The sequence below is a fragment of the Neovison vison genome, chromosome 1 (assembly GCF_020171115.1).
Source record: "Neovison vison isolate M4711 chromosome 1, ASM_NN_V1, whole genome shotgun sequence".
Classification (NCBI taxonomy): domain Eukaryota; kingdom Metazoa; phylum Chordata; class Mammalia; order Carnivora; family Mustelidae; genus Neogale; species Neogale vison.
Genome location: NC_058091.1, coordinates 266,129,328 through 266,152,916, shown reverse-complemented (window position 1 = coordinate 266,152,916; position 23,589 = coordinate 266,129,328). Strand labels below are relative to the sequence as shown.

At 41.2% G+C, this 23,589-nt stretch overlaps 1 protein-coding gene and 1 long non-coding RNA gene across 4 annotated transcripts in view; one reads left to right on the top strand and one right to left on the bottom strand.

Moving 5' to 3' along the window:
- Positions 1 to 19,880, top strand: part of LOC122893278 — an 83,013-nt gene extending 63,133 nt beyond the window's left edge. The window contains exons 3-4 of the long non-coding RNA XR_006381606.1: positions 7,050 to 7,199; positions 19,799 to 19,880. This is a non-coding gene — a long non-coding RNA (uncharacterized LOC122893278). The remainder of the gene's footprint in view (positions 1 to 7,049; positions 7,200 to 19,798) is intronic.
- Positions 4,099 to 23,589, bottom strand: part of ATP10B (ATPase phospholipid transporting 10B (putative)) — a 269,423-nt gene continuing 249,932 nt past the window's right edge. For all 3 annotated transcript variants that reach the window (XM_044230157.1, XM_044230166.1, XM_044230175.1), the window contains 5 exons: positions 19,772 to 19,972; positions 18,512 to 18,592; positions 17,177 to 17,281; positions 11,105 to 11,292; positions 4,099 to 6,748 (listed from right to left, as the gene is read on the bottom strand). In XM_044230157.1, coding sequence (XP_044086092.1) covers positions 6,286 to 6,748; positions 11,105 to 11,292; positions 17,177 to 17,281; positions 18,512 to 18,592; positions 19,772 to 19,972 — 1,038 coding nt within the window. In that variant the 3' untranslated portion in view covers positions 4,099 to 6,285. The remainder of the gene's footprint in view (positions 6,749 to 11,104; positions 11,293 to 17,176; positions 17,282 to 18,511; positions 18,593 to 19,771; positions 19,973 to 23,589) is intronic.

Genomic DNA, 23,589 nt, shown 5'->3' with positions numbered 1-23,589 from the left:
GGTACTCCATAAATTTCATTTTCAACCTGGAAGAGACCTTCTAAATTACTATTCTCCAGCCACCTGGGATGAGCTCATGGGGTAGCTGAGGATAGCAGAGGTGATTTTCAGTCTCTGGCAAGTTCATGTCCCCTCTTTGGGCCTTCTATTCCTTCTCTGGTTCCTTGCTTTTTAAAAAGAGGAGTGCTTGGCTGGAAGCATAGCAAATGTTAAGCTTCCCTGGGGTCTTGTATCCCCTTCCTGAAAGACCACTTTCATTGCCTAACATACCAGTCTGTTATAAATGGGGAAAGCAAATAGCTGCTTCTTTTCAAACAGTTCTTTTTGTAAAAAGGGGCAAAAGATTATAAATCTTTCTCTCTATTTCCCAATGCCCCCAGAAAATCTGGGTAGTTTTGAAGACAAGATTAGAGGCTTAGAGGCAGCAGTTGAGGGGTTTCAGGATTCACTTTTGACCCTGCAGATGGGAGAAGAGAATTTTGAGAGGTGACTTACTGGTATAACCCTACCCTTCAACCCTAGGCTGCCCTTTTGCAAACAGGGTGATATGAGGAGTTCTGGAAGGATTCTGTGGTCAAATCTCCTGACTCACCTGCCATATGGCCTGATATTTTCAAATTTTTCTCCTTTGGATTAACATTTTGAGATTTAAATGTCCAAGCAGCCCTGGAAAAAACTGCCAGTTAATCTCTGGTTGATGAGGTGGTCGAAGAGCCCTCACTAATTGTTTAGAGAACCCCCGTTTCAGTCTCAGCTCTAATTATAAATTAGCTGGTAACTTGGGGCTCATCCACTTACCTGTTTTTTGGGTTTTGTCATCTACATCTGCAGGGATATCTTTCACCTCATCTTGTGGGATAAAGTTTAGCTGGGGTAAGAAAAGCTCATGACATTGATGGGGGAAAAACATTTTTCCTAAAAAATTGGTCAGCCAGCCTCCCTTTGCTGAACTGGCACTGGGGACAGGCCCTGAGGGTACTGTTGCCTTCCAGGTGGTATTGGTTCTTGAGGTGCCTGGGCTTGTCTTTCCCCAGGCTTGATCTGTGAAAGGCTGCCTCTCCTGTAGACAGACTGAGAGTCAGGGCACAGATGGTGGCAGTTTAAATATTGACAGAGGAGGGGCTTAGGCATAGTGATATGCATGGAAGGAGGGTACTGGAGACTCGACTTGGTGCTTTATTTAAAGAGTAAGTGGCTGGGGATAGAGAGGTGTTGATGGAGGAGATAGGAGGCTAAAGCTGTTCTTCCCCACTCCTTAGACACCTCAGCACCTGGAGTGAGTCTACAGCCTGTGTGAGGGAGAGAGATGTCCTAGCTCTAGCTTCCCCCTGTCAGCTGGAGATGGTGGCTTCCCTGGCCCTGCAGCTCCTTACAATCTACCGATCTGAGAAAGGCAACCAGGGACCTTGCAAAGGCTTGAGGGGTTCATTATCTTCCCAAATAGTGTTGCTGTCCTGCCTGTTCTACTCCCTCTGAGACCAGCCCCCGTTAATGAGTTTCTTCAACAGCCAGAGTCACAACACTGTTGAGCATCGCCATGTACTGAGCACTTGGAACACAGCAGAGAAAAGATTGCAGGGTCCCTTTGTTATGAGATTTTCCACTGTGTGTATGCACGACAGAGAATCTGACAGTCGTACAAATAGTAAACCAAAGGCTGCAGTTGCACAAGGGCATTCCACAAATAGCTCTTAGAACCACAGAATGTTAAAACCAATCCAGTTCCTACCTTGAGTGTTTGGGGGAAGCCAAGAGAACCTCAGTTTGAGGTTGAAACCTGGTGAGGGGATTTGTCCAGGGTCACAGTGGACACCACTGGCAGAGCAGACTTGAAATCTGGGCTCCAACTCCTGGCTCAGTTCCCCTTCCATCTTGTTTCCCTTGCTCTAGCTGCAAGAGTCGTCAGAAGCAGCAGCTCCTCCACTGATGCTAGGTGGCACCAGAACGCCTTTGAAGAAAAAGGCTCCAGATTTCAGCTCTTGTCTGACAATACCCATATCCTCATTGTGGGCATCCTAAAGTTCAGATGGACAGAGCTCCTTTTGTAATGCTCTCAAAAGGCCTGCTTGGCCCAGCTCACAATCCCCACCTTCTTTAACAGTGAAATCTTGCCTGGGTTGGAGGTGCAGGGAGGGGCCATCTCCTCTTCGATTGCATGGGAGAATTTGCTCCTATGTGATTTCTCCTGGGGCTCTCAGGGCAGAATAGAAAGTTCTGGCTAGGTGAACAGCTCATGGGGAGATATTTTAGGGCAGTTGTAGGCATGAGTTCCAGTTCATCTTAGCTGTTAGTATTTTCTTTACTTAAGCTTTTGTCTGGGTGTGCAACCCAGCTGAACACAGTGTGGTCTTTCTCTGGGTCATATGGCCAGTCTGTGACAGAGTTAAGGTGGAATTCCAGCTCACTGAATACTGAACTACTTTGCTTCTCAGGAGAATGTGGAGAAGACAAGACCCTCTGTCATCTGTTTCCTACCTACCTGTTCAACCCCACCTTGCAGTTGTGTTGCTTCATGGCTAAGAGTATAGGCTCTGGTTTCAGTCTCTTGAATGCTGCCTCCCCACTTGTTAATTGTGTGACTGTGCCATATTTATTTGGCTTGTCTTTGCCTCAGTTTCTCCCTTTGTAATGGGATGTGATGGATTGTCAGTGACCTCAAATTTCTTTGTAGATCCTCCCATTAAAGGTGGATGTATTTTCCCCACTCCCTTGAAACTGGGATGGCCTTGTGATTTGCTTTGATAGAATGTCATGACATGGATGATATGTGAGTTCTGAGCCTATGTCTCAGGAGGCTTTGTAGATTCTGTTCTCATTCCCAGAACATTGCTGGCATATGATGATGTTGGCTGACGTTCTCGAGGATGGGAGATCCCAGCCCTTCCACCTCAAACTGCACAGGGAATCATGAGCACATAAGTAATTGTGTTGGTCCACTCCATTTTGTGGTGGTGGTGGTTTGGTATGTTGCAGAAGCTAACTGAAATAATGGAGCATAATATTACCTACCTTGGAGGGTTGCTGTGAGGTTTCCATGATGATGTGCATTAGTCTAGTATCAAACACACAGTGAGCTAGTGTGGTTGTTACTCTTAACATTACCGTGGGGGCATTTACTCTTTCTTATTTAGGTTATAGTCATCCTGACCTTTCTTTTCTTCTTCTGTATACCAAACTCTTTCTTTTCAGGGCTTTTTTTTTTTTTTTAAAGATTTTATTTATTTATTTGACAGAGATCACAAGTGACAGAGAGGCAGGTAGAGAGAGGAGGAAGCAGGCTCCCTGCCGAGCAGAAAGCCTGATGCGGGACTTGATCCCAGGACCCTGGAATCATGACCTGAGCCAAAGGCAGAGGCTTAACCCACTGAGCCACCCAGGCGCCCCCTTTTCAGGACTTTGGTAGTTAATTCTCTCCATCTGGAATAGCCCTTCCCTGCCGTATTATCATGGTTAAAGCCTTTTCTGGGAACCACCCTTCCCTTCTTTTTCATTCTTCTTTCTTTTCAGAGTTCAACTGTCTCATTTATCTGTTTCCTTAATTACTAGGTTCCCTTCTAGGTTGTCTTCCCTTCTAAGTTGTAAATCCCCTGAGGACAGGAGATGGGCCCATTTTTTTCTCCTATTTTATCCTTGCTGCCTAACACAGTGCTGTGTACAGCAGGCACCCACTTGATCTTTTCCAAAGGAGTGTAAGGAGGCACATAAATCAATCTGGGTTGGAGGTTGGGTGTCAAGCTTCCATCAAGAGGAGGGTAGAAAAAAAAAAAAAAAAAAAAAAAGAGGAGGGTAGCCAGGCTAGAGTTTCAGACAGAGGAGACTCTATGTGCTTCTGCTTCTAATTCTTATAGCCATTTTGGTTTGTGTCACACTCTCTTGTTAGATCAAACATGTTCCTGATACTCTGTCTGACAAGGTATGAGCTTCTTTTAAGATAGGAACTGAATTTCCCACAGCACACAGCACATCACCAGGCACCTAGAGGAGCTTAACAGAAGTTTACTGGATAGATAAATGGATGGACAGACTACTGAATAAATGAATGAATGCAAGAAGGATGGATGGATGGATGGATGAAAGGGTACTCAGAAATGCAGGCAATCATGGAAAACAATGTTTATCTTTTTTCTCATAAAGGATAACACATTTCCAGTCAATCAGTAAAAGGTCATAAAAGTATAAAAGTATACTAAGTACAATCATTAGCATAATGTTATAGGAAAAGTTGTTATAACCTTTTCCCTTAAGATGGCATGTTGGATGGTCACGGTTTGGTTTCAAAGAGGGGCAAGAGTAGGTGACCAGTTGTCTCAGGTGTCCCAGGATCGAGGAGTTTCCTAGGATGAGAGCCCTTCAGTGCTAAAACTTGGAAAATCCCAGGCAATCTGGGATGGTTTGATCATGCAAAAAAGAACACAACATCACAATGTTGGGTATGGTTTGACATATAGGTTTAGTGGTCATTTTCACAAGTTTCCTATTACCTTGTTTCCCCTTAGCTCTGAAATGAAATCCCTGTGTTACTATTGAGGGTGTTACAACTTTCAAAGTGTTTACATGTCCCCTGCTCTCAATCTGGTTTGAGTGTAAACACTTTTCAAAGTGTTTACATGTCCCTGCAGCCTACTGCTCTCAATCTGGTTTGCAGGAGTGGGCAGAAATAAAATGGGGGAAAATAGGGACCCCAAGATCCAAGTTTTGGCTCAACCCTCTCATTTGGAACAATTCCTATCATTACTGCTTTGCCTGCTGTGTTCACCCGCTCCTTCTCTAGCAATCAGCATATAGGATTCTCCGGTTGGCCATTATTGGCATCATTATGTGGCACAGTCAGTAAGAGATCCAGTGTATTGGTTCCAGGGACACAATGCTTTAAACCATCTCTCCAGTTCAGTCTTGTCCACAGGAAGTTCAGAGGATGAGCTCAGTCTGTCATTTGCCAATTTGATTGTTGAGATATTTTTGTGCATCTTTGCTGAGAAGTTACTCAAGTGATAAGTCAACTTGTGGTGGCTACAACTCTTAGGCTCAAAGACTGGGCACCCGTGTTGCATCCATCACTAATATACAGGGGTTTTTGCTTAATATACGGTACTACTTTAAGGAGGAGAGGGTTCAGTAGTCTTGTCTGACTTATCCTAAAGACTAGGGATACACTATCCTTGTCCATAATAGCCCTGAATTCTCTTGATAGCCTCTTGGAATTCTATCGTGCATTCTTTCATTTCAGCATTGTTTTGAGCACTTGTACATTTTGACATTTGTAACCTCTAGGAATAAGAAGCTTCCATAATCCCTTAACCTCTGAAATGAGACTTCCTCTGACTCTCCCTAATATAAATGAAGCATGGGCCAGTGTCTTCCAGCTGGTAAGAATCTGGGATAAGCTTAATGATAGAGTTTAATACTGGACCTGTCCTTTGAGGTGTCCTTGTTTGGGCTTAGAGTTTCTCTATCATACAGGTTTATTCTGGGTCCAGAGGTATGAAAGTCTACCAGTCTTAGATCTGAATAAGGATAAGTACTTCCATTCAAAAATAAATAAATAGCTTAAATAGTACTGCTCCTATTCTCTTGGTACTGACTGTGGACATATGGTCCTTTAGCAAAAGCTTGGGGTCTATAGTGAACCCATTCACTTTTGCATGCTTATGTTATTGCCTCTTACACTAGCTATGGACCTACAACTCTCAGAAGTGTCTGTGACACTCAGTTCAAACCTAGTTTTAATCTTTAGATGTTTTCTTTGGCTTAGAGACAGAAAGCAGCCCAATTCTCTATGAATGAAAGTGTTGTTAAGCTTGACATAATTACCACTGCAATACACTCAAGATGAAGTACCTTTGTATATGGGTCTCTTCTGAAACTTTAACTTTTGGCATAGTAAGATGAGGTGATGGTTTGACAAGCTCAGAAACTTCCATATCCTGAGAGAATGCCTGGGTAGATAGATCTCTTGGAATCTTGGAAAATTATGGCCCTGTTGTGTTGGCCATTGGCTCTACTTACCTAGAAGGTCACAGCAATGTCTCTGGGCTAAAATATTTAACAACTCAATATATTAAAAACATAGCGTTCTTATAAAAATTTTGATGGCGTGATGTGCTGCCTGGCAGCAGGAGAAAGCTAGAGGTTGACTGGTTTCCAGTCCTTTGTCAAAGCTCTTGGGGCCAGCATTTTCTCCAAGGAAGTCAAGCCTGGTTCCTCCATGAAGAGGAAGATTCATGGGTTAATTAGGCCATCAGCTGGGTGGCTTCCTCTGGGTTTGTACAGATTTCTGCAGGCCATTCATATGGTCATTGAACTCTGGGATCGGCGATGACTGCCCCTGCTTAAGGGCCTGTCCTCATCAATCTGTCCACCCCTTGAGTAGGCTCCTGAAGCCATTGTTCTGCTAGGCCCCAGAAGAGGGTATTCCCTGGATGAGGGTTTAGTTGAGGAGTCCCCTGGGCATGGGTGATCCTTCAGATGGTCTCTGCTGCATTTCTCTCCATGTAGCACCCAATCCTCCTTGCACTTCCGCTTGGGAGGGCTAGAGCTCTTTGGGCTACTGGCTCTGAAGTCTTGTTCTGGGACAGGTGGCACTGGATGGTGGGTGCGCTGAGCCTCTCCAGGAATAGGGACAGGCCTCCGTCTGCTCCTCCAGCTCTGTATTTCTAGGTCTCTTTTGTCTGTGGGGAGTTTGTCGATTTTCTGAGCTTTTAAGATCAGAGACTTCCCGTAAGTCCCTTGTAGAGATAGGAAAAAGTACCTGGTGGGAGACAACACAATAAAAGTACTTTGTTTTTTTGTGGACTTTTTGAATTTCAGCATTGGAAAGGGCCTTAGAATCCAATTCCCCACACAGGGCAAGATCCTCTTTGTTACAGTCCTGACTGTTGGCTATCAAATCTAGGCCTGGGTACCTCTGGTAATGGGGGGTTCAACAATAACAAAATATTATAGCTAACATTTATTGTGTGTCTGAGCTATCCTAAGTGTTTTAGATATTAACTCATTTCATTCTTCCAACAATCTTGTGCAGTTTGTACTTTTGTTTCCCCTGTGTACAGATGAGTAAAACCGAGGCACCAAGGGATTAAGTGATTTGTCCAGAGCCACACAATGACAGAGCTATGATCAGAACCGAGCACTCTGGATCCCAAGGCTTTTATCTACAATGTGAAGGTGGTCCATTCTATTTCTGGGATATTCTAATTCAGGTAAATGTATTTGCTTTGTAATATCAACCCTTTGTGGAACTAATTTTTAAGTAGTTTCTAAATACATATTTTCCCTGAATCTATGGACTGACTTGACAGCATCACTGTATTATCACTATTTTCTAGATGAAAAAACTGAGGACCTAAGTGAGGTCCTAAATGACCTAACTGAGGACCTAATGACCTCCCTGATGGTTAACTCAAGTGTTCCTTTGTTTCTGCCAAGTTGAAGGTGGACTCTGGGAGTCTCTGTGTTTGAATTTTTTCTCTAGTCCAAGTTTAGGGAAGAAAGGAGTAGGGAGGTGAGTAAAACTATATGGTGTATGGACAAAGAATCACATCATTATACCATCTTGTGATACTGGGCAATTCATGTTCCCTCTTTTGGTGTCAATTTCTTTCTTTTTTTTTTTTTTTTTAGTATATGTGCTGCCGAAGCGAGCACTGGTGTCAATTTCTTAACCTAAAATGTAATTCAACTGGTCAGGAGAACACTCATGGTCTTTTCCAAAAATAATTCTTTAAAAAGTTTTATTTCTAAAGCCTTATAGAAAGCCTCCATCCTTCCACTATTGTCTAAAAGCTTTAGGGTGACCTCACAGTGGGCAAGGGTTTCTGAAGACAACAGTAGTTCCTATGGAATAAAATAAAATTTCCCTTATTCTTTCCATCTCACCCAGTGAGGCAGTACAGGTGGCCATGTATATGTTTCAGGAAAGATTCAATTTCTTGGAAATTTAAGCCTTTCCCTCAAGTTATCACTTTCTTTTCTCCATCCATTTATTTAACAAATACCTGTAAAGGCCCTACAATATGCCAGGCCCAAAGGGATCAAACTGTGAACAAGACAAGGTTCTTGCTTTTATATAGCACATAAATAGACTTTTATAAATGGAGAGAGAATGAAAAGTGTCAAACACCTGATCTGGTGTGAGAGCCCGTCCTTGAGAAGAAAACATTTAAGCTGAGGACTGAGAGACGTGTAGGAGGTAGTCAGGCAAAGAGGGGATGAGAAAAAAATCCTGCATACAATGGCTGCAGTATGGAAAGTGAGGATAAGAGTTGGGGAATATGAGACAGAGGGTTTGGTAGGGCCAGAGCAGGAAGGGACTGTAGCCATATCTTGGGTTTTTGTGCTTTATTGTGAAGGCCTTGAGATGCTCTTGGGTGGGGGGTGGGACATAAACAGATGACAAGATTATACTTTGACACAATGATAATGGATTAGAGCAAACCCATTAGGAGACTGCTGAAGTAATTTGGGGTAAAAAGATTAGAAATGGAAGTAGTAGATGGATTTGATAAATACTAGGGGATAAACCCATCTGTTCTTCTGACAAGTCAGATATGAGGTGATAGGTGGTATTAAGGATAACTCCCAGGAGTTTGTTCTGTCCTGGTCCTAAGTGGGTAGCATTTGATGGAGAGAACTCTGGAAGAGGCCTGTTTCTTTGATGGTGGTGCTGCTGATAGAGGATGGATCATGAATTAAATTACAGATGTCTGTTTCCTCAGAGTAAATGTACCTCATGGTGGTGATGATAGGTAGCTAGAAAGATACATCTGGAATTCAGAAGAGAGGAATTTATACTGGAATAGGAATTTATACTAGGAATTTATACTGGAGATTCATCTATTAAAAATGATACTTAACTTCACAATAGTGGTTGCTATGTCTGTGGAGACAATATAAAGTTAGAAGACAGAAGAACCTATGACCAAGGCTAGACATCCACTATGTCAAGAACACGAACCAGCAAAGGAAGCAAAGAAGTTGGAGAAAAACCAACAGAGTGTTGTGTTACTGAAGCCAAGGAAAGAGTGTTCAAGGATGGTTATCCTCCCTTATAGCTAATTAAGACACTGCTTTGTGTTGTAAACTTAGTGCGGTAGTTTCTTTTGTTTTATCTGTAAAATAATTTACATGTTCCTAGTTTGAGAGAATCTGTACATTTCTTTTATACTGCTTGAATGAATTAGACCAAGATAAGTGAGGTCACAGCAAGTGGGCTAATTATCACAAGCTTGGTGTGTGAAATCAATCACCATTATGATAAATGTAGCTTACAACTTTAAGTGAATGAGTAGTTTTCTGTGGCATTCTTTCACATAGATTTCTATACAAAACATTTATTTTTCCAAGATTATGAGTCTATAGTCCTTGAAACTATTAAAATAATCTTTATCAGAGGAAATATCTGCTTTTCTTAGTAAATGATGAAAAAGAACAGAGATTTAACTTATGCGCTATATTAATTAGCAAGCAAGTATTTGTTAACTTTTTCCTAACTTGTTCCTTATCTGTTATAACAAGCTCTAATGCTGAAGGCTTGTCTTTTCAAAAACAGTTGTCAACAGTCTTGATACTTGTCAAATATCCTCAGCAACCTGATTGGTTTTGGCTCTAGGTGTTTCCCACCCAAGGGTAAGACAAAGAATATAGGCTGATGACTTTCTTTCCATACCCTAAATATGATATGGAACAGGGGGGCTCAGTCCTTGGCTTGTGGGGATCATAATTGTGTTTAACCCAAAAGTGTGAACAAAAGTACTTAACCCACATTTTGATGCCCCTTTCCATGAGCCCACATTCTTAATGGTCTTTCCCAAGGGGCTGGGCGGAAGAAGGGGTGGGGTGGGGTGGGCAATACATCCTCTGAGGCTTGTACTTGTTCTTAATTGCTTCCCGTTCTTCACTCAAGGCCCTTTTTCAAAACTTGTCACTTCCCTGTATTATGGTCACAGTTCTATTGGAATTATCTGTTGGATTGCAGGTTTCTTAAGAAAAAGGGTCCTCTTTAATTCCCCTTTCTTTTCTAACCTGGATTGCTCATTTGTCTCAGAATGAAGCCTATGTAACAGGAGCTGTGCTAAGTATTGGTAATATAAGGATAAGGAGTATACCTTCTGTCCAGAAATTAATGGTCAGAGATAGACGATTTATAACAAATGACTACAGGCAGTGACAGAGACACACCCAGGTGATGTGAACATGTTCAAGTTCACTGACTGTTCTAACTCGAGTATGGGCTGCGGAACAGAACACTGGCCACAAAATTGGGAGAATCCAGTTCGTTCCCACTGTGGTTTTTGGTGGACTTACAGAAACATTAGGGTCCTTCCTGGGACTTAGCTGTCCTATGAGCAAGTGGTACTAGAACTATAGCTCTGCCTAACATCTAGTTGATGGCAAAAGCAAAACAAAGTGTTAGATAGTGTGCGGCAAGAATGAGCTTCAAGGAAATGCAAGGCATTGTTGTTGCTATTTTTCTGGAAAAGTAAAATGCAGGTTTAGGCCAGAAATGTTAGAAATAGTCTTTGGGCTGGAAGGCTTTATTGGCTAATACACATTTTTAAATATGTAATAAATTTGAATTATTTTAAAAAGTGGGCTATTTCATGCAAAATTTGAATTTCTGAAAGAAGTAAAGCTCTGGAATGTTGAGACTTGATCTTTTGTGGTGACAATGATAGGGAGAAGCTGAGAAGGTCTTTCTCCCCATGTTTGTACTATACCTGGTTTGCTGCAGTTGTGTGCCTGTCCCTATAGTTATTAGAGTTATGAGACTTCTGGGCTAGTAAAGAACCATGGAACTTTTCAAAACGATCCCTTATACACAACAAAATTTGTAAGGCAGTAGGGCAGGAATTATCATTTTATAGGTGTCACAACTGAGGCCATGCCAGTTGGTGACTTTGCTACTCTGTGGCTGACCTGGGATCAGAGTCCCTCTTATTTGCCTTCTAATTCATTATTCTCTTTGATCTAATATCCTGTTTTTGAAACAACAGTCTCAAGGTTCCCAGCAGGAGTCCAACTCCTGACTCTTGGCTTAGGAAAATAGCTTATTAAGGAGGGGGGGACATTTGTGGTTCTAGGAAGAAAACAATCAATGTGCTCAAACCTTGGGAGAAGGGCCATGACCGGTGTGAGGAAACAGACGAGGTAGAAAGTGGGGTCTGAGAGCTGGCCTTCCATCACCCAGTAGGGATTGGTGGGACTGTTGCAGATGACGCAGGTGGCATTGTAAACAAGGGATACCACAAAATACATCAGGAAGCTGCCTATGAGAACAAGCCCATGGATAATGGTCTGTGGAAGGAAAGGAAAAGTAAACACTGTTGAAACTATAGCTTAGATCAGGGGGCAGTGAAATCATGGCACAAACTTTGTTTTAAACTTTTTTGAGGGGGAATGCAACACATAAAAAATTAAAAAAAAAAAACCCATGCAGTTTAATGGAGTATTAGAAGCAAATATCACCAATATCTGGGTGATATTGCTATCACCCAGAATTTGAACATACTTACTCAAAGAACCCCTAAAGATTCTGTCTCACCCTTGAATTTGGTGATACTTACAAGCCATTCTTTGTAGTTTCACTGCCTATATACTCTGTTTTTCAAATGTTAGATAAATAAAATCCTGTTTGGTGTGAGGAATCCATTTTTTTCACATGTGGCTGGCAGTTTATTCATGTTCAAAGCAATGGTGTGTCCTGTTGTCCAATCTTATTTTGTACTATTTTTGTGTTCTTTTACCCATTCTTATCTTCTTTTAAACTTGATTATTTTGTACAATTTCATTTTCTCCCTTTACTGTTTTGAAAGCTGTGTACTCCATTTCTGTTCTTTCATTGATTACTCAATAAATGATAATAAGCAATCTTAACTTACCATAGTCTAAAGTATGTAACTACTTTTCCCTACTCCTGAATCATACAAGGGCTTTAGAGCACTCTAACTCCGTTTACCTCCGTTTACCTCTTTCCTGACTTAAATCTTATTGCTACTGCATATTTTAATTCTATCTTCTTTTAAAGCAGACAAGTCATTATTGTAGTTGAATGTCACGTCAGTGAAAACTGACAGACTAAAATTCATGTTAAATTTCTATCCAAGAACGAGAGTTGTCTGGCTTCGAGTACTTTCAAAAGGGAAATACACGTTCTCATAATGATTTTTAGTAACCGACTCCTTTTCCAAGAGCACCAGAAATTAGAAGTAACTACTGGTTTAGCTGGTCTAGAAATGCTTTGGGTGGGTTAATACTGTTGAATGGGGAGTGAAAGGAAAAGGTCCCCTCTTTGAAAGCAGATGCATGCAGTGCTGTGAGAAGGTGGGCTGAGGAATCAAGGTACAGAATCTTTAGTTCATCACCCATGTGATACACAGTCGAGGCCTGATTGTACTTTTCAGGGCCTTTTGAAGGGCTAAGAAAAAATCTGGTGGTTAAGAGGGTGGTAGATAGTAGAATTCCTCTTGGAAAATGTCTTGAGCTAGTTTTCTTTTATTTAAATGTAATTAAATTGTAAAATATTTCAAGCAGATAGTATACCTCATATACCCAACATCCAGCTTTATCAATTTTAACTATGTCATATTTCCTCCAGTTTTCATTAAAGAAATTTAACATATACAATTAAAGTATCCATGATTCCCTTGCAAATGTTGTCTCTTCAGTTTTGAATGTAAATTCAGTGGTTCATCATTCTTATGCATATTTTATACATACATGTTTATGAATGTGTCTTTAACTTTTTTCACTAGACCTAATGTTTTGGAATGCCATCTTTGTTGATGGATCTGGCTTTGGTTATTTATTTTAACTGTTCTATTATATGAATATGCCACAATTTATTTTCCTATTGATGAACATTTAGGCTTTTTCCTTTTTTTTTTCCTCCTGCTATTAGGAACAATACTATAATAAGCATTCTTGAAGACATCTCTGTATATACACATGTAAGAGTATTTCCAGGGTGCCTCATACTTAAAAGTAGAATTGTATCCTAGCAGGTGAGTACTTAAGCTCCTCTAGCTATTTTTTTTTTTAAAGATTTTATTTATTTATTTGACGGACAGAGATCACAAGCAGGCAGAGAGAGGAGGAAGCAGGCTTCCAGCAGAGTAGAGAGCCTGAAACAAGGCTCCATATCCCTCCCCCCCACCCCCCCATCATGACCTGAGCTGAAGGCAGATGCTTTAACCCACTGAACCACCCAGGCGCCCCAACCTCCAGCTCTTTTCAAACTGCTCTCTAGAGTGGTGGCATTAGCTTATAGTTTGTGGTCTACTACCAGGATATGAAAGTTCCTTGGTTGGGTTTTCTCAGCTTTCACATACTTCTGAGTTAATTTGTCAATAATTTATTTAGAATTTTTATATCTCTGTTCATTTAGTCAGATGGGTCTATAATTTTCTCTCCTTGAGGGGTGCCTGGGTGACTCAGTGGTTTAAGCCTCTGCCTTCAGCTTGGGTCATGATCTCAGGGTCCTGGGATCAAGCCCCACATCGGGCTCTCCGCTCAGCAGGGAGCCTGCTTCCCCCTCTCTCTCTGCCTGCCTCTCTGCCTACTTGTGATCTCTCTCTGTCTATCAAATAAATAAATAAAAATCTTAAAAAAAATTTTTTTTCTCTCCTTGAACTTTCTGTGCCTATTTTGGTATCAGGATTATTTTAGCCAACTTCTTTAATGGTGACTGATTTAATCAGGTTTGCTAAATGACCTTGGTTATGTTCTGGTAAATTTTCCATGTAAAGAAATTACCAACTTGTTTTAAGTTTTCAAAACATACCTAAAATTTTTTTCTATAATTACCAGTCATTCTCATATTTTTGTGGTCTTTTGGTGTCTTCTCTTGGATCAGGTTTGCCAGAGATTAGTTTTTTGAGTTAAAATTTCAGTTAGCATACAGTACAATATTAGTTTCAGGTGTGTGATACAGTGATGCAACAAGTCCAGACGACCCCCAGTGCCCATCACAAGTGCTCTCCTTAATTCCCATCAGCTATTTAACCCATCCCTCAACCACTTCCCCTCTGGTAACTATCAGTTTGTTCCCTATAGTTAAGAGTCTGTTTCTTTGTTTGCCTTTTCTTTTGCTTGTTCGTTTTGTTTCTTAAATTCCGCACAAGTGTGGTATTTGTCTTTCTCGAACTGACTGACTTCGCTTAGCATATACTCCCTAGATCCTATCCCTGTTGCTGCAAATGGCAGGATTTCATTCTTTTTTTAAGGCTGAGTAACAGAGATTAGTTTTTATTAGGGTTTGGAAGAACTCAATTTTGGTTTTATTGATCCTTTCTCTTAAGTTCCCTGAATTGAATTCTTGTTTTTTTAATAATAAAAGTATTAGCTTCATCCCACAAGTTTGCATATGTGGTATTTTTATAGTCATTCAGCAATAGTTTCCATCATGATTTACTCTTGACCTCATGGGTTATTTAGAAGTACATTTTGAAACTTCCAGGCATGTTAGGTTTGTTTGACTATCTTTTTATTGTTTGTTTTTAATGTAAATGCATTGTCAGAAAAGATGATTATGATTCTTTCAAATTCCTGTAAGAATTTAGAATTTGGTCCTTTAGTTTTTGGTACATGGTCTGTGTGTTTTTGAAAAGATGCATATTTACCAACTACATTAGATCAAATGTGATAATTTCAGGCTTTTATATTCTTTCTATTTGATCTGTTTCTGATAGGATTGTATATAAATCTCACACTACAATTGTGAATTTGTCTATTTGTCCTTATGTCTGCTGGACAAAAAAATCCAGTTTGATAATTTTTGCTTTTAATAGGCGAATTAAATCCATTAACATTTAACATTTATTATGAGTACTGATACATTTGGATTTATTCTGAACATCTTATTTTATGTTTTTCTTGGGGGGGGCTATCATTTTTCTTTGCTCTTAACTTTTTATCTTTCCTATACCATGCAGAATTGTTAGTTTCCCATTTCCCTCTTAGTTCTTTCTATTTCTTTATAGCTAAATCTTAAGTTTTGAAGATACATTTTCAAGCATTAAGAGACCTTAAGTTTTGAGAAACACTAAATAAATATGGACTTTTATGGAAAAATTGATAGTTAAATACATATTTCTATTCTTTTATTAATGATGAAGATTTTAGCATAAATTGCCTATTGAACAATCCTTTCTTACCTTGTTGTTGTTTCTTACAGTTTGGCTTTTATGTTCTTACAGAAGTATGTTTCTTCTTTTGCTGAGGGTCTGGGAGTAGCAAACATTACAATGTCTGTTTATCTGAAAATGTCATTGATTTTGCCCTGGTTCTAAGTGATGTGTAACTGTTTGTTATTTCCCCTCAGGTCTTTGAAGATAATTATTCCATTGTTTTCTAGCTTCTATTGTTTGTCAGTTTAACGGCTATTCCTTTTCAAGTAAGCTGTCCATAGCCTCTGGTGGACTTTAAGATTGTCTCTTGTATGCTATACAGTTTCACTATGATATATCCAAATGATATGTTCAGATTTATTTAAATTTTCTGTTATTATCTTTTCAAATACTGCTTCTCTACCATTTTTTTCTTCTTCTTCTATGACCACTCATGTGGATGCTGGAGCCATTTATTCTAGCCATTATTCCTTTGAATTACTTTATCGTATTTGGTGGCATTCCAGATGATTTCCCAATCATATCTTCAATCTGGTAGTTTACTATTTGTCAGAGTCCGATCTAGAGTAGATCCCACAAAATGCATCCTTAATTTCAGTGACAAAATTGCTCATTTTGAAGAGTTCTATGTTTCCTCAGCTTGGTTCAGTTCCCAGTATTAAAATCATCTTTGACGCTTACCTCCCTTCCTCATGGCTTCTGATAAAACTGGAATTCCAAATAGCATGCCCTGTCAACTTTTCTTTAGCTTACTTTCTTGAGTGGGCTACTCTAGCCAAGACCTTGAACCTAGCAGTGAACAGGGCTCCAATCTTCCTTACCCCATAGGAACCAGACTCCCCACTGCCACAGTCAGTTTCTTGTCCTGGATTCTGGAAAGCCTTCAGTTTGAGCCAGGACAGTACCTCTCCCTCCTCTGCCTCACTGTTTTTCAGCCTCTTCTATTGCTGGTGCTTCTTAAAGAAATTTATCCTGTGCTTAAGTTTGACTATAACTTTTTGGTTTTATCACTTTGTTCTGTTTGTCTTTGGTATGAATTAGAACAGAGGGTGTCTGTGATCTGGAAGTTTCCTTGGGTGGCTCCTACTAGCTCTCACGTGGTACAGGTTGATCTAATTTAATTAACATCCATTACTTTACAATAAATGTATATCAAGTGATTATACCTTAAACTTGTTGAGGAATAATTACAGCACTGTATAAGATTAACCACTAGCCCCCAAACGTACAGAGTGCTCTGGGATGTTAGATAAGATGATACATTAAAAATTATATAAATAGGTACCTGCTATATGATTTTAAGCTCTTTGTTTTCATAATTATCACTGGCTATAAGAATTTAATGAAAAATCTGGCATTACCTTTCTAGATACTGAGATGTGATATTTGGACATGCTTGAGGTGTGCTCACATGAAGGTAGCCTTCTAATCTTTTACCCTGAAATTAAATGGAGAGCATATGCTTCCCTAACACAGCCTTAAGTCCAGTTAGGCTACTGTTTTCCTCATCTCCAAAATACCCTAAAAGCTTTTAACCCCAAATACCTAATCTTTGCAATGAATTGTCTCATAGTTTTATAGGCCTAATTTTCATAATCCTGGATAGATGATAAGCAAGTTGAGGCTAGACACTTTATCTTTTATACCTGGCTCATCCCTGTAGAAGTGGGACACAGGTAGGAGTTCAGGAATTACTTTTTTATTATTATGTTCAATTAGCCAGCATATAGTACATCAGTAGTTTTTGATGTAGTGCTCAACAGTTCATCAGTTGTGTATAACACCCAGTGCTCATCACTGCACATGCCCTCCTTAATACCTATCACCCAGTTACCTCACTCCTGCTCCCTTCTGTAACCCCCAGTTTGTCTCCCAGAGTCCAGGTTTGTCTCCTTGTCTGATTTCTTCCCATTCAGTTTTCTCTCCCTTCCCCTAAGGCCCTTATGCTCCACATATGAGGGAAACTGTATGATAATTCTTTCTCTGCTTGACTTCTTGAGTGGATCAATGATACAGAGTAAAACAACTCAAATATAAGCACTTGAGGTGCTTACCCAAGTCTTCATTTCCATTGCCTGGTACAAGAGAATTGTGGTGAGGGAGATGGTATTGATGGGTGTCCCAAAGGTAAAGACATCAATATCAGAATCCTTATAGGTCTGCAGAGAAGGAAAAAGCAAGCACTGTTAGATGTGCCCTGGGATTCAAGGTGGGTGTTGTGGGAGGGGAAGGAATGAAGAGAAGATATGCAGCTGCCGTCCGTGGGGAACTGACCCAAGGAACAGACAAGATGAGGAGTGAGTTATTATGGCTAAATTCTTTGGAAACACATTTGTGGCAGAATCCACGATGGTTATTCCAGAACATTGTGGAATGACTGAACCAGCAGGCACAATGACAAATGCTTAAGATACTTCTGTGTCTACCTTCAAGGAGGTTATAGTCTACTAGGCAGGGAAAATGTGGTACAATTAAGGGGATAAATGATATAATGGTACAAGGTATACAGAATACCCTGGGGGTACAGAAGAGAAGATAATTAGTTGAGACCATAATAAGAGAAGTTTATCTCTTGAAAAGAGAGGAAAGGCACGCCAGGCAAAGGTGAAAACTTCAGGGTGAAAAGTTCAAATAGGCCTAGAAGGTAGGTGTGCTGAGCACATAGTAGGGGCAAAAAATAACCAAGAAAGGCAAGCAGAGTCCCAGAGAAGGAAAGGAAATTCGATAGGAAGCACAAATAGGAAATTCAAATGAAGCACAAAATGACTGTCTCCTTGACCCATCTTGTCACTAACTACAAAAGAATGCACTTACCCTACCTTACCCTACCTTCTGGTACCCTATCCAGGAGAAATAGAGCTATGCTTGACTATCTAAATTCCCACTCTTTAAACTGGGAACCTTACTGAGATGGGGCTGGTATCTCTTGCTTTTACTTCAGATGATGTAGCATTTGTTATTATCAGAACTTATTGCCTGAATGCATGCTGCCCTGACCCTGGAATCACGAATCTAAATATAAATCAAGGATTATAAATTCAAATACCTTCAGTGTTCAAGTAAGAAATGGTAAAGGAGTGTAGGAGGCTAGGTATAAGACAAAAGGGAGTGGTAGGGACTATGGCAAACTGGAGAACACATACCCTTTCTACCAGGGCTGTGAGTCAATTCTGGATTTTTGCCATGAGGGAAAAATGACCCAGTGTAATGGTAGCTTCCATTTTCTCAAAAGCTAGCAAAAATTGAGATGTTTTGGTAAAGCAGTCTGGTTTTCAAATACTGCGTTGGATGTAGTCTGCAGATGGGGCCTCTGTGCTGCATTGTTTCATATTAACAGGACCAGTTCCACTCTGTGATTTCTGTGGTTAGAATGGGACTACAGAACTTACCAGGTAAGGAATGAAGAAACAGACAAGGCTCTGGTAGAATGCATCCACTATGGAAATCCAGAAAGTCATCGGGTTGTAGCACTGCCAGGAAAAAACACATCAACTACCACCAAAGTGAGACTCCATTCTTTGTAAGCAACTTTCTTGTGCTACCTGGACCGACAATATGGTATTTACAGTGTTCTTAGAGGCAATAGGATGGAAACATCAGAGTATAGACCTGGGGGTGACAGACCTTAGTTCAAGTCCTAGCTGTGCCACTAACTTTATGACCTTGTGAAAGTCACTAAACTGCTTGGATAATGGCTGCTGCTTCCACAAAAAGGGTAAAAACAACATCAACTATCTCCTTGGGTTTTGAGAAATCTAAATGCAATTGTGCTTTAGTCCCCAGGAAGTGCTCAGGTATTAATAGCTACCATTCATTAGCACATCACTAGTGTTAATACACACTTGGTAAGTTTAGAGATTCTAAGATTTCTACATAACATCTGAAAGGGAGCTCTCCGTCCCAGTCCAGGATCACTGGTTCCCAACAGACAGGGCTCAGTGGCTTCAGAGACACGTGTTCTCATTTTGTGCTTCCTTCCTCCTGCCTTCCCTAGAAAAATGAAGCTGTTCTCCGTTTGTTTTTGGTGTATTAACTTCTCTTAGTGTTAGATACCCAAGGAATACATTATACATCTAGCACATCAGCGGGAGGGGAAGAATCAGAGGAGCTCTGGGTGTATGTGTGCCATCACTGTCTCTCTCTCGCCTGACGTGCTAGGGTGGCTGTGTTGCTCTCCGATCATTTTTGCATTAGGACCGGGCTTAGTTCTTCGTTAGCTGTCCACAAAATATTACTAGCTCTCAAACACCTTTCTCCCGGGCCCAGAGGTATTCTCATGCATGTAATGCCCCTCTTCCCAGGACGCTTCCTTCAAGGCAGTTTCCCTGTGTGTCATTTCCATCCAGTCTCTGGGCTGTGTCTGTGCAAATTGGACCACCTGGAGGGCCTGTGGTCTGATTTCTCCCCACCATTCAGGGTGTCAGTGTGACCTCTTTCTGCCTTCTAGGAAACCATCAGTATGGTTTCCTAGAAACCCACTGGTCTGATCTATCACCCTCCACAGCAAATGAGGAACAGGCCAGGAACGGGGAGTGGGTCACACGGGAGGACAGAGGCAGAGTGGTGACGGAAGTGCAAGGGCACCTGACCCCAGGTAAGTGCTCGCTCCCTGACACCAGCAGGGAGGAGCTGGGGCCTCTCCATCTTACCTCAGAGTTTTGGCCTCTCTTGTACAGCTCGGGCAACGCCAGGAGTGTTTCTGCAGAGATGTCTTTATCGAGGACTCCGAAGACAAGAGGAGGCAAGGACGTGAAGAAGAGGTTGAAGAATATCATCTGCCAGTAATCGATCATGGTGGAGCCAGAGAAACCACAGAAAAACTGGTACCAGAAGAGCAGGTTGACGTAGCACTGCAGGCGGAGAGTGTGGCTTTGTGAGTGAGGACCCGTGGGCCGTGGTCACCCACGGCTGCCTAGGAGCCTCTGGCACGTCACCACGCTGACTCGGAGCTTCTGTTTTCTCATTTGTGACACACAGAGTTGTGTAAGGGTCAGTGGTAACTAATCCTTAGAGTAGCAGCTGCCACTACAACAACTATGACTGTGAGTTAGGACCTGAAGGGAACTACACCGACTCATTAAGGTTAAGCACACTGTGCTGGTTAATAGCACAGGCTGTGGAGGCAGAAAAGGTTGGCTTGGAAGTTCCAGGTCTGTCACTTATGAGCTGTGTCACCTGGAGCAAATTGCTTAACGTTTCTGAACGTCACCTTGCCCTCTTTCACACAGGAACAGTCGTACCTAGACCTGGCATGGGATAAGGTAGTTATTATGAGTAGTAATGTGGAAAAAGAAGGGGTTGCTCCTGGGGAGGGAATCATAGAAAGACTGGACCATGGGCAGGAAGACTGGTGGGAAGAGAATTTCATGAGGTTTTCCTTACATTATTTTCCTAATGGTCATGCCACTCAGAAGGGTGAGTAAGAAATCTTCTCCCTGCTTCTGTATGCTTTCTAAAGCTGTTTCCCACTCAAAAGCACCTCACCCTGAAATGAGCTGGGTCACTAGTATTGCCTACCACACTGTGATATGCTTTGGTAACCTGACCAAGATGGTCACGTAAACTGCTGCTCCCAGAGTTAGGACTAGAGATTCTCAGCTCTGTGTGACTGAGGTACAGAAAGGTGAAATGTATTACAAGAAATCATTCAGCAGGTTTGTGTACAAACTAGAATGTTCATGTTCTAACTGTTGGGCCAGGGTTGTTTTGAAGAGGTTCTCTAGAATTTTAATAACATGGACATGTTAATTCTCATAACACCAATGATCATTACTGAAGCTTCTATTCATACCAGATGGGTTGATATATATTATACTATTTTAGTATATAGTACATTAGGTGTGCCATAGACCTAATTTGTCCCAAGACTCTTGAAAGCTTATTGCTAATAAAAATAGTACATATTATGCCTCCATCAGAAAGGATGAATACCCAACTTTTGTATCAACATGGACGGGACTGGAAGAGATTATGCTGAGTGAAGTAAGTCAAGCAGAGAGAGTCAATTATCATATGGTTTCATTTATTTGTGGAGCATAACAAATAGCATGGAGGACATGGGGAGTTAGAGAGGAGAAGGGAGTTGGGGGAAATTGGAAGGGGAGGTGAACCATGAGAGACTATGGACTCTGAAAAATAATCTGAGGGGTTTGAAGTGGCAGGGGGGTGGGAGGTTGGGGTACCAGGTGGTGGGTATTTTAGAGGGCATGGATTGCATAGAGCACTGGGTGTGGTGCAAAAAGAATGAATACTGTTATGCTGAAAATAAATTAAAAAACAACAACAACAACAAAAAAGAAACTGATGATGTACTATATATTGGCTAATTGAATTTAAATTAAAAAATAAATAAAATATCATGTATTTTGGAACAGAATGGTAGAGAAATATCTTCATGAAAGCATATATGATTGCTGGGTATTTGTTATCATATAAAAAAGAAAATTGGAATATGTCTGTCTTAAAATAAAATCATATATTTCTCTTAAGAAATAGTACATAGGGGCGCCTGGGTGGCTCAGTGGTTTAAGCCTCTGCCTTCAGCTCGGGTCATGATCTCAGGGTCCTGGGATCGAGCCCCACGTCGGGCTCTCTGCTCAGCAGGGAGCCTACTTCCCCCTCTCTCTCTGCCTGCCTCTCTGCCTACTTGTGATCTCTCTCTGTCTATCAAATAAATAAATAAAAAATCTATAAAAAATCATTTAAAAAAAGTACATATTATATTAATGTTATATCTTGATGATAATGTTATTAGCCCTACTCGACTGACAAGGAATCTGAGGTTTTCAGATACTCACTTACCTCTTGTCCAAGTTCAGAGCTAGAAAGTCACACAACCAGTATCTGAGTTTTCAAAGCTCTTTCTCTTTGACTACCCCCAAACTTTCTTAATCTCCTATTGGATTATACAGTAATAATGCTAACGGAGAGAGTCTAGCTAAGGAGCTCTATCCTTTGGCTTTTCTGCTCAGGTGACCTGTGGGATGTTTCTTGGCTCTGAAAGAGATTCTGGTGCCCTGAGATATCCTGGACCTTGAATCTTTCTGTCAAAAGGAGTGAGAAGGCTCAATCTGTTTGTTGTGCTGCCGGTAGGTTTGAAATATACTATGGGCAGACTTAGAGTTTTGAGATCAACAACAACCACTTGTGCACTTGACATGGTCGGCTTAAGAGGAACTTGAAATACTGAAGTCCCCTTGGTATTAGCATTCAGCAGCTGTATGAGGCTTTGACCTCTCTCTCTCTTTTTTTTTCCCCTTTGAGAACCTTGTCTTGCTTCTTCCTCCCCAGCAAGATGGGCAAGACAGTAACTCTTATCTCCCTTACACATAGGTAGACTGAACAGCTCAGATAGGCTAAGTGACTGTACCAAATAGCCTTGGCCACCTGGGGCTAGAACTGTGACTTGAAGTTGTAGAAGCCTAGGATGCCAGAGCTGGAAGTGAGACCATCTTCAGATGAGAGGCTACTAATAGCAACACAAACACCCAAAGCACTTACTATTTGCTAAACTCTGTTCTGACCCATAGCCCCCTAACAGCCCCATGGGGCAGTCAGTCATCACTACTCTCACTTTACAGTTGAAGAAACTGAGCCTCAGAGTCCTGGCTTTGGCAGTAGACAGCTATTAAGTAACAGACTGGAGTTCAAGCTCAGATGTTCTGGCTCTAGAGTCCATCCTCATAAACATGATGGGGGAAGTGGATGCTCTTGTTAAACCAATTCAAGATCTGAGACTACAGCTCAGTCTCCAGCACTAATGTTATTTAGTGACTAGCAGTCATTTATCCTACACCATGAGAGGCCAGGTGGATCCATCCTAAAGTGCTACAAGTGGGGGAAAGTACTGAACACAGAATGCTGTGATTGGCAGTTCCCGCCATGGGGGCCAAAAGAGCAAGGCGGCAAGTTTGCCAGCTGTAGGCCATCGTCTGATATTTGCAATGTAGATCTGGTCTTTCTGACTCCAAGCCTCAATCTTTCCTCTCCAAATTGCAGCTTTTAAGTTGTACAAGCTTATCTGGTAGATTCTATGATGCTTGACCCAGTTTTCACCCAAGCTCCAGCCATAGTCTAAGCTAAAGGAGCAGTGACTGGCTGGTGTTGGAGGTTGTCTGAAGCTCTCTGGTCAAGTGTGATATCACATGATGTTTCTTGGACAATTTATGTGGAGACACGGTGCTAGAGATGCTTGGACAGCAGAAAGCACACAAAGAATTTGGCAACTGCTGGAGAACAAGGTGCTTGGACCTCTGGGAGACACTGAATGCCATGGCGGAGAGGACATTCAGTCTGGGGATTGTGGAGTATAGTAGAACTAGGTCCAATCCTGATTCTGTGATGTACTTAGCTGTGTGATCTGGGTATCCCCTCTGGCTTTCAGCTACCACATCCATAGAAGGACAATAACTGTCCCTACCCCCACAGAACTGATGGAAGATTTTCTGGGTACCTCACACATATTAAC